Here is an 11,091-nt window from a genome sequence, read left to right on the forward strand (position 1 = left end):
AATTTCACATCGGTTAAGCTCAAGCTACATTGCACTTATGTTAATGAGTACTTTTATTCCACTGTAACTGTGAATTAATGGCTTTTTGTATTGCTGCAGTTAGAATAATACACCTTCCTTTGAATTTACTGCTTCCCTTGAATAACTGCAACATAGGTGCACATTTTCAAAGTGTATATCAAATTAGATCATAGAAATTATATTTTTTAAACAAATTATTAAATACAAGTAACTGAAGAATCCACTCATTCTCTTTTCGAAGTTACTTCAGTGCAGGTAACTTCATTTCATTAAATGGTAAGCTGGACACCTTGCAGAACTATACCTTTTTTTTTCTTCTTTTAACTAATAAAAACTTCACAGTGCCTTCTATGTTTCAGCTTTTCTTCATAGACCTTTAAAAGAAATAAATGAAACACCCTTGTAACTTCTAAATCTTAAAACTCAACTTTTGAATTGGACTGTAGTTCTGTTTCCTACTCTGCTGTATATCATTGTGCATATGGTGAAAGAAAAGGATTGTTTTACCTTTTTTTCAGTCTGCATCAATCAGTGGTGCAAATTAAAGGGATTGTTTGATGTTTATAGAAGCACATATTTTAAACTCCTAGGAGGAGTTTAAAATAAACTGTCATGAGGATGAGAGGATGTGGTGTGAATAAATTATGAATTTATGGAGTTGGGGAATTTTCTATAATGCAATAAAATTTGCACTGGTTTAGAGGCTGTTTTGAGTTGTTGAAAAATGGCATCCATTTACTGTGCTTTGATTAATGAGTGTTTCTATGATGTTTTGTACATGTGACAAATGTTGCTTGAGATTAAAAGGGCACTCTGCATATTCTGAATTTTGTATAGATATTCTAGAGGAATAAACATTTTTTATTGTATTTCACAAAATAAAGTATGTACAAATCCTTTGTGAAATTTCACTTGTTCAGCTTCTTTTACCATTGGACCGTACCTGCTTGATAGAATTTAATCTTAAATGCAAATTCAGCTTGTAGTTGGGCAAAACCAGAGACTTTCAACTGCCTCATTGAATTGTTTTGCAGAGTATCTCAGTAAATTTGTAATGGTGGGAAAGAGCTGGAGCAGTCGAGGCGGGGCAGAGGGAAGACAAAAAACAGGACGGTCCTGGGCAGATTTCATTCATGAGAGAGGATGGCTCCAAGGCACAACAAGTGAGCCATACACACATAGCAAGACCAATAAAGGCAGAAAAAAATGAAAAACGGGCTGCTGGAAGCAGCGTACTGGGTTTGGCTGGGATGTTAACTTTCCCTGCAGCAGTCCACACAGTGCTGTGCTCTGCACTTGTAGCTGGAACAGCAGTGTTATCACACCAGTGTTGTGTCTGCCACGGAGCAGTGCTGGCACAGCATCAGGACTCTCTTTAACCCTCCTAGGGGGTGGGCAAAAAGTGAGAAGAGAAACATCACCAGGGCAGCTGACCTAAACCAACCAAAGGGATATTCCATACCATGTGGTGTCACACTCAGCAATAAAAGGTGGAAACAGGAAGAAGAGGGGAGGGGTGGGCTCTCGTTGAGAAGACGTCGGTCCTCCTCTCGAACACCGGCTGCGTGCGTTGAGGCCTTGCTTCAAGGACGTGGTCAATCATCGCTCATTTGTGGGAAGTAGAGAGTAATTTCTTTCCTCTGCACTTCCACATAGCCTTCATTTGTTTTGTTTATTTTTCCCTTTCCTTTTTTTCCCCCTTTAAATTGTTTAGTTAATAATAATCTTTCTTCAGTAATTATTTTCCCTTTAGTTAAATTATCCTTATCTCAACCAGTGAGTCATTCTTTACTTTTACTTCTTCCCCTCCTCATCTAAGGACGAGGAGTGAGAGACCAGTTGTGGTGTTTAACTGCCTAGCACAGTAAAACCACCACAGGCAGAAACCTTGTCTGAAGGGAAGTCAAGGATCCTGGCTTCCTATTGATAGAGCTGCTGCTCTCTGCTGGCCAGGAGAAGCATCCATCCCTGACCAGGTGGGTGGGAGCAAGTGTGCAGCTGTATGTCGCTTAAAACCTGCTGGGAATTCTGTTTTTGTTTCAGTGACTTTGCAGTAGAGGAAGTAGAGTTGTGCTTTCACAGTGATGGACTCTTGCAGATTGCAAGAGATGCTGGTGCACCTCCTGCCTCAAATCATAGTTGTGGGGTTAGGTTCAAAATGAAAGTAAATACATTTCAGGTGGAAATGAAATTTAAGCAGTAGAAATTGCCAGTTGACTGGCCAAGTGCTTCAGGCCTTCTTTCACAATTGAGGATCTTTCAGACTCCCTCCTCTATGGCAATTACTTCACTAATCTCCTAGTAAAAATAATACTAGACCCCTAAAGACCTTTCTGTTTGAAGAAATAGCTGTATAACAGAAGTGGCTTGTGGAAATCACAGTATTTCTAGGTTGGAAGAGACCTCCAAGATCACCTAGTCCAACCCCTGACCTAACACTAACAGTCCCCACTAAACCATATCCCTAAGCTCTACATCTAAACGTCTTTTGAAGACTTCCAGGGATGGTGACTCCACCACTTCCCTGGGCAGCCTGTTCCAATGCCTAACAGCCCTCTTGGTAAAGAAGCTCTTCTTAATATCCAACCTAAACCTCCCCTGGCGCAACTTTAACCCATTCCCCCTCATCCTTTTGCCAGGCACGTGGGAGAATAGTCCAATCCCCACCTTGCTACAGCCTCCTTTAAGGTACCTATAGAGAGCGATAAGGTCGCCCCTGAGCCTCCTCTTCTCCAGGCTGAACAAGCCCAGCTCCCTCAGCCGCTCCTCGTAGGACTTGTTCTCCAGGCCCCTCACCAGCTTCGTCGCCCTTCTCTGGACTCTCTCGAGCACCTCCATGTCCTTCTTGTAGCGAGGGGCCCAAAACTGAACACAGTACTCGAGGTGCGGCCTCACCAGAGCTGAGTACAGGGGGATGATCACTTCCCTAGCCCTGCTGGCCACACTGTTTCTGATACAAGCCAGGATGCCGTTGGCCTTGGCCACCTGAGCACACTGCTGGCTCATATTCAGCCGACTATCCACCATCACTCCCAGGTCCTTCTCTGCCTGGCAGCTCTCCAACCATTCCTCTCCCAGCCTGTAGCTCTGCTTGGGGTTATTGCACCCCAGGTGTAGGACCCGGCACTTGGCCTTGTTGAACTTTGTGCAGTTGACCTCAGCCCATCGGTGCAGCCTATCCAGATCCTCCTGCAGAGCCTTCCTACCCTCGAGCAGATTGACACACGCACCTAGCTTGGTGTTGTCTGCAAACTTACTGAGGGTGCACTGGATCCCCTCCTCCATACTATGATGTTAGAAGACCCCCACAGCAGCTGGCCTTGCAGAGTTTTAGTGCAGATCCTACTGTGGCAAAGCTGTCAAGTGCACGCAGACAGCGTTCTGTATCTCATTAACCTCTGAGCTGTTGATGGCCTAAATAACAATGCCTCTGCTTCTGCATTACAAGAATTGAATTTCCTGGCTCTGACAGGGCTATGCGTTCTCAAGGACAGTTTGACAAAGACAGCCAGCATCCCACCACCTTTTTTCAGCCACTAACACAACTTTGGCACCAGCTGCTCTGGTTTGGAAGACCAAGAAGTAAGTGACCCTTCCAACATGGCCTCCATAAAAAAAAACACACACTGTAATTATCAGCTTGGTTTTTATGTAAAATGCTAAAATCTAGATACTTCACTTTATGAAACTAGCCAACATTCTTATTTAACTTGTGCTTTAAATACTATTGTTAACCCAATTTACTTTGCACTTTCTACTTACATTTTTCCAATTACAAATCAATTATAGTCCATACAATTCTTCCACCTGAGCAGTCAAGCTGTCATAGAAGTTTGACTGGCAGCTGGGATTAACTGCTTTGTGCAATTTTCTTCGTCTGAGACTTCAGCCACATGCACCTGTTTCATTGCAAATTTTACCCTCATCCAAGATCAGCAACTCCCATTTCACAGAGTTCAGATTCCACATTCAAGATATTCAAAAATTGTTTCCAGTCAGGTGAAGTCCTAGCTTAAATATCCTCGCTACGCACACAAGAAAATTAAAGTTTCTTAACTTCTGTATTGGCAATAGAAGCACAAACTTATCTGAACAAAGAACTGGGGTGTATCCTGATTACTATTTTAAGAGCACCTAAGAATCTATTTAGACACAGCTTAATCCATCGCCAATACTTTATATATTCCTAAATCATAGAATTCCCACCAGCCTAATAAATCTCCACAAAACGGGTTCTAAATACATGCAGGTTATTAGCATTTATCCTTGAGTGAAACTGCTACAGCAAACATTTTAGTAGACCGCTTACTCATTCTCTGTATTCAGTATTAACTTCAAAAGCACAATGGCAAAATACTTGCACTTAACTCTATGAATCCCCAGACTTTAGATTTTTACCATCACATGCTCAGTACCAAGCCAAGTGTGTTCCTTCCTCATCTGGAAACACTGTCCTGTACTTAAGACCAAAAAAATATTAAACCACTACATAACCACAATACAAGATTTTGCTGTTGCAGGTAAATTCTGCTTCTAAGAATCAGGATGTATGTACAGTTACTACAAACTGGAACTTCTCACAAAAAGCATGAACATGCATTGCAAGTTCTCAAGAGAACAGATTCAAGACCAAGGATTGTGGATCCATTTAGGTCTGGGTGATGCAGTTAGTCTGGGCTGCTCTTCCTTCTAAGATAAAGCTGGGAACAACACGCACATGACTCTCAGTTAAATTCAACCACAAAAAGGGTTTATTTTACTTTCACATACATCTTTACTTCTGACTTGACTCAGACTTAGATGTAGAAGCTCTCAATGAAGAAAGCCGGCGCCTCTTAGCAATCTGCTCCTGGCGCTTTTCCTTGGCCTCCTGAAAAGCAAAAGAGCATGAAATGAGCAATCTTGTGTCAGATGCTATCAAGCTCTTAGTCCTTCACTCATTAAAGCAGAATCCAGCTTCCCTTCTTCCCAGACCAAAGAAATGCTACCAGTACCCAAACCCACAGAGACACACATCTCTAACCAATCCAGATCATCAGTGTCCAAAACTGCAGTGAAAAAAATACTGATGCAAGCTCAGAACATACTGGAGTTCTGTCTACATTCCATTACAGTCCACGAGTCTCAAAACATTGGAGTACCATGCTAAACATTGTAACAGTATTGCTTCTGCAGTCACTACTGCTTTAGGTTCAAGACAACTTCTTGCCAAGTTACCTTCCAGTTACCTTCCATCCAGGCCAGCTACTGGATGCAATTCCTCTACACAATCACTCACACGCTCGCACACCCTAGTTAACCTAGAATTAAACTAAAATTGCTACCACAAAAATGTTATCATTGTCACAGGCTGTAACTGTCCATTACTTTCTTCAAAATCAGCTCTCACAAACAGACCAGACCTATTAATTCAACTCTTCCAGGACTGGCAAAAATGAACGCTCACATTCAGGTATTGCTAGTCAGAATCAGCTAACTACAGTACCATTTTAGGTGTACAGTCAGGTTTATCAAATCCCTTTGTTTCTAGAGTGCAAGATACTCTGAACAGCCATGTTACGAGGGGTGCACGTACCTTCATCCTCTTTGCCAAGAGCTTGGCGTATTCTGCTGCTTCCTCCTTGTTCTTCTGAGTGCGCTGCTTCTTCAGCGCAATACGTCTGCGCTTATGTTGCAGAACTCGGGGAGTCACCAGTCGCTGGATCTTAGGAGCCTTGGTCCTGGGTTTCTTGCCTAGAATAGACTTATGAGTCAGTAGAATCACAGAATGGCCCAGGTTGGAACCCAAAGATCATCCAGTTGGATGGAACCCCAAAGCCCACCCAGTTCCACCCCCCTGCAGGGACACCTCCCACCAGACCAGGCTGCCCAAAGCCCCATCCAGCCTGGCCTTGAGCACCTCACCTCCAGGAATGGGGCATCCACAGCTGCTCTGGGCAGCCTGTGCCAGTGCCTCACCACCCTCACAATGAAGAATTTACTCCTACCATCTAGCCTACATCTCCCCTCTCTTTTAGTTCAAAACCATTACCCCATATGTCTGAAAAAAAAATAAAAATAGTATTTACTCATCCTTTTTATATTCCCCCTTTAAATATTGAAAGGCCACACTGAGGTCTTTCAGTAGAAAGGCAGAAATGACAAAATTTCTTCCAAAGAGACCTTAAGCCTCCTCCCCTAACTACTTTGAAAGAGAACATCACCATAACAGCAAGCGGAACTTAACTTAGCATACTACATACTTAAACAGGGTTCAGCAGGAACAGGTTTTTCAAGAAGTGATTCAGTTACTGTCAGACATTAAAACTGTGTTTTGTTAATGCTACACAACTGCAATGCATTTTTAACTCCCTCCAGTTCTGTGAAAATTCCTTGCTTCTCAGCAAGTCTGTCTTAAATCATTTCCCATAGTCCTAAAATATTTAATGAATGTGGAAAGCCATCACTTAGCTTTCAGACCAAGCTACTGCATTTTCAGATTTAAAAAGCTCTTCAGAGTTCTACGTAGACTTTCAAGTTTCATCCCCAGAAAACAAATCCACAACTCTGTAACAATCAAACAGGAATGCAAACATCTGTATAATTTCACTACTCAAGTGACAAGCAACTGTCTGCACCAGTCGACCAGGACTGCGTTCTTTAGCAGACAGTATGGTTCCTATGATGGAAAAAAATTCGCTTCGCAGCCTTTTACCCAGTAACTTCCCTTAGTGCCTGCACTTCACCGCAGTCTTTCTTTCTAAAAATCCTCACCATTCATGTTTTGATCAAATGCAACAGCACCAGACATTAAACACTGCAAGAAGAGACAGATAGACAGCAGAACACTGACCTCCCAAGAACAGCTCGTTTTGCAGGCTGTCATAAAAGCATGGGGGAAAAGTGTTACCAATACCTGCTCTATATTTTGTTTTCTATGTCCACCTGATATGAATCTTTCAGTCTGGAGAACAGGAGGCTCAGGGGAGACCTCATTCCTCCCTACAACTACCTGAAAGGAAGTCAAGGGTTCAGCTTCTTCGCACAAGTAACTAGTGATAGGACTAGAGGGAATGGCCTCAAGTTGTGCCAGAGGAGGTTCAGGTTGGAAATGAGGAGACATTTCTTCTCAGAAGGAGCTGTCAGGCATTGGAACAGGTTGACCAGAGAGGTGGTGGCATCACTGTCCCTGGGGGTGTTCAAGGAAAGGCTGGACGTGGAGCTTAGGGGCATGGTTTAACGGGTGATACTGGTGGTAGGGGGATAGTTGGACCAGGTGATCTTGGAGGTCTTTTCCAACCTTGATGGTACTATGAATCTACGAAACATTTCAAAAACATTCTATCATTCTATCCCTGATTTATCCTCACTCTATTAAAATTATTTTTCAAATTTTCTTAGAACCACCAATAACATCAGAGTATATAAAATATTTAAAAATAAATCGTGCCAAGAGATTGAGAGTGAAATGGAGGATGGAAAAGTGGAAAACACATTAGTGTCAACTTCTCATCCACAAATGCAGAAAACTTGACACCTCTCTGCTGAAAAGTACCTGAAAGCAAGGCAAAAGTTAGGAAGTCTCAGTTCTTACCCTCCTTGTTCAGAGGTTTCCTCACAACATACTGGCGGACATCATCCTCCTTAGAGAGATTGAACAGCTTGCGGATTCTGCTAGCCCTCTTGGGACCAAGACGACGAGGCACAGTTGTGTCTGTCAGCCCAGGAATATCCTTTTCACCTTTGAGAGAATGAGTTTAAACATGGTAAAAAATCCTGCATCTATTAACCACCTGTTCAATTCATCAACAGTCCTGAATTTAAAATACATAAAAAACAAATACTAGGTAATCCTTGGGGTACACCTGCCAGTATCGACAACCCTGACTACGCTTTGATGATTTAATGCAATGGTACCACTGGCAGCAATGAAAACATTTCAGAAACCAGTGACCAGTTTTCAAGTTACAATATAACACTCAAGAGGGATTTCAAGATACATTTTCACTCTAAGACTGTGAGGTTCCCATTCTGCAGAACTCTGGCAAACAGGCTCTTCCCTGGTGCCTATCTCTACATTTTGACTGCTTCACCCAGGCTCTTACCCTTTTTCACAATGACCAAGTTCAGAACGCTCAAGTTGGCATCAACAATGCAGCCCCGGACAGATTTGCGTTTTCTTTCTCCAGTTCTCCTGGGGCGGTAGCAGGAGTGGCCCTTGCTGAGCAGAAGGCGGACACGTCCATGAGTGAGGACACCTTGCTTCATGGGGAAGCCTTGCTTGTCATTGCCACCGCTGATTCGGACAACATAGCCCTGAGAAAACAGAAACACACATTTTAGTTGCTCGTATCTCTATTACTCCCAGACATGGAGAGATCACAACACACTGTCTGGAACAGCTGCTGTGCCAGTGGTTCAGAAGTCACTACTACTGCAGACATGAAGAGCTTCTTGAAGCAACACCACGCCAACAGTTCAAGATTTTTGTTTAACACAGACATGAAACACAGCACGCAAAGATATGATCTACATTTACTCTACTTCTTTAAAAACGCATATCCAAAAATAAAATTCTTAACCATTACAAATTTTGTGCAAGATCCATCAAACTAAATGGTATCCATCCTTGTATTTTCTTCTCCTTAACGTTAAGCCTAACCAAAGCCTATAAGCATCACGAACCAGAAATATGCATTCAACATAAAAGTCTGGGTTATGAATACACATGTAAAATGAGAAAAATAGCTTTTATTTTCTTTTCTGAGGAGACAGCACCAGCAGAAATTAACTTATTAAGAAGAATGCATTCAGTATGTACTTTAAGAGAAGCTTTCAAACCAGCACCATGCAAATACCCTAAAATGCTGCAGCTACACCCTGGAAATGGCTTTGTACCTTAAGCAGCTTGGCTGTGGCTGGCACGCCCTTCGGATCCTTACCTTCCACTCCTCACCAAGAGAATCAGCCGCGACCTCGGTGGCCATCCGCTTCTCATAGAACGTCCTCAGCTTGCGCTCATCGTCCACTTCGATCAGCTTCTGGCAGCCGGTGGCTGGGAAGGAGATGTTGAGCTAACCGGACAAACAGCGAGCGCCGGTCAGCTTCAAGCCCTCACAACGCGCGTTGCACACAAGCTCAGCCCTTCACACAAGCTCCCCCCCCCCCCGGCTCCCTGCCGGCCCCCAGCCGCAGGCCTAGCCGCCAGCCTGCCCCCATGGCGGCGGCCGTCCCCATGGCGGCCCTGCCGGGGATCCGCCGCCATCCGGCCCCCCGCAGCCCCCCGCAGCGCCCCGCGCCCCCCCGGGGGGTGCCCGCGCCCCGCCAGCAGGCGCCGGGCCCGTCTGCGGCGCGGGCCCCGCGCGGGCCCGCCCGGCCCCGCCGCGCGGCCTTGCCTTCATCCTGCCCTCGCCGCGACGCCGACAGAAAAGGCCGCACTTCCGCCCGCCGCCCGCACATAACCCGCCAAGCCTCGCGAGAGCGCCGCGCGCCATGGCGGGGAGCCAATGGCGAGCGGCGGTTTGCCCGCAAGGGGGCGGGGCAAAGAGGAGCTGGCAGCGGAGGAGATGGCTTCCGGCCCTGCCTGTCCCTCTTGGCGGACCCACGCTCGGTGGTACTGGGCCGGGGCCAATATGGGCGACAGAAAAGTCTCCCGTTGCCAGCCTGAGCCTGCCCTGGCCCAGCCCGAGGCCATTCCCCAGTCCTTACCACCAGTTACCTGCCAGGAGAGGCCGGCCCCCAGCTCCCCTCACACGCTGTGCGAGTGTGCTAATAAATGGCCAGAGGAAAACCCTGCCTGTGTCTGTGTCGTAGGGGGGGGGTTCGGGGTTAAATTTTGCGCAAACTTGCTCAAAAGCTCTGCGCTGACTCTTTAGTATGGCTGCTCCCTCCAGTTTTACTTGAAGAAAAAAAAATGCCTCTTTCACTTAAAGACAAACAATGGAGTTGTAGAGACTCCAGGCTAAACAACTGTCCTGGTTTCAGTTAGGACAGAGTTAATTTTCCTCCTAGTAGGATGCTACGTTTGGCTTAGGATGAGAAGAGTGCTGATAACACCCCGATGTTTTAATTGTTGCAGAGCAGTGCTTACACCAAGCCAAGGATGTTTCAGCTTCTTGCTCTGTCCTGCCAGTGGGCAGGCTGGGGGTGCAGCACGAGCTGGGAGGGGACAGACCCAGCACAGCTGACCCAAACTGGCCAAAGGGGTATTCCATACCATCTGGGGTCATGCTGAACAATACACAGGGGTGGCTAGCCGGGGTGGGAGGGCCAGCTGCTCAGGGATAGGCTGGGCATCAGTCAATGGGTGGTGAGCAATTGCATTGTGCATCACTTGTTTCGTACACATTATTATTCTTAGTACTATTATCATCATCATTATTATTATTGTTATTATTATTTTCCTGTCTTAATAAACTGTCTTTATCTCAACTCACAGGCTTCACTTTCCCATTTCTCTCCCCCATCCCAGAGAAGGAGGGTGAGTGAACGGCTGTGTGGTGTTGAGCTGCCGGCCGGGTTAAACCACCACAACATCCATGCTAGAACTGAACGTGGCAACAGTTGACATTGTTGAAGCACAAAGTGGCACTACTGTTTGCACTTGTGTTGTTTCACAGCTCCGGAGGAGAAGAGCAGGTGTTTCTGTGTTTCTACAAATCGAGTAGCTTCCAATCAGGTAAACTTTCCTCGAATGACAACCTTGCAGAACTCTTGGTAAATGTTGCCCTGGTTCCGGGAGCTCTTGCATGGTGGAACTCCGGGCTTTCGATGGCAGCAGCTGGTAGCAGAAGCTTGATTGATCTCTTCTGCTGTTATGTCCAAAACTGCTGGGTGAACAGGGGGACGGACAGACAGCTGGCTGGAAGCGTGCCTCCATCAGCCACCTCTGTGTGTGTGTGTGTGTGAGGTGTCTCACCTCCTGCGTAAGGAAAGAAGGCAGGTTACCTGGAAGTGACCTTTCTCAAGAAGGCAATTAGTGAAGTAAAAATATAATCTGAGCTTTTATATCTAAGCCTTTATGTTTCACGGAGGATGAAATGCGCACCCAGCTGGCTGCCTCTCCAGTACACCTGTCTGTAGACCGTGTAA

At 45.4% G+C, this 11,091-nt stretch overlaps 1 protein-coding gene across 1 annotated transcript; it reads right to left on the bottom strand.

Moving 5' to 3' along the window:
- Positions 1-4,749: 4,749 nt before the first annotated feature.
- On the bottom strand, positions 4,750-9,509 carry RPS6 (ribosomal protein S6). The gene is made up of 6 exons (XM_084504905.1): positions 9,396-9,509; positions 8,943-9,074; positions 8,106-8,316; positions 7,595-7,741; positions 5,597-5,754; positions 4,750-4,891 (listed from the first exon to the last, which is right to left on the bottom strand). Exons 1-6 carry the CDS (start codon positions 9,492-9,494, stop codon positions 4,796-4,798), a joined length of 843 nt encoding a protein of 280 aa, XP_084361031.1. The 5' UTR covers positions 9,495-9,509; the 3' UTR covers positions 4,750-4,795.
- Positions 9,510-11,091: the final 1,582 nt, after the last annotated feature.

This window comes from Aythya ferina (genome assembly GCF_964211825.1).
Source record: "Aythya ferina genome assembly, chromosome: Z".
NCBI classification, from domain to species: domain Eukaryota; kingdom Metazoa; phylum Chordata; class Aves; order Anseriformes; family Anatidae; genus Aythya; species Aythya ferina.

Bases quoted from the DNA above. Each gene is read 5' to 3' on its own strand.
- RPS6 (XM_084504905.1), bottom strand. From the start codon at position 9,494: ATGGCGCGCGGCGCTCTCGCGAGGCTTGGCGGGTTATGTGCGGGCGGC. The intron at 9,075-9,395 runs GCAAGGCCGCGC...TTGTCCGGTTAG, and splicing joins GCGGCGAGGGCAGGATGAAG to CTCAACATCTCCTTCCCAGC. The intron at 5,755-7,594 runs GTAAGAACTGAG...AGTCTATTCTAG, and splicing joins GAAACCTCTGAACAAGGAGG to GCAAGAAACCCAGGACCAAG.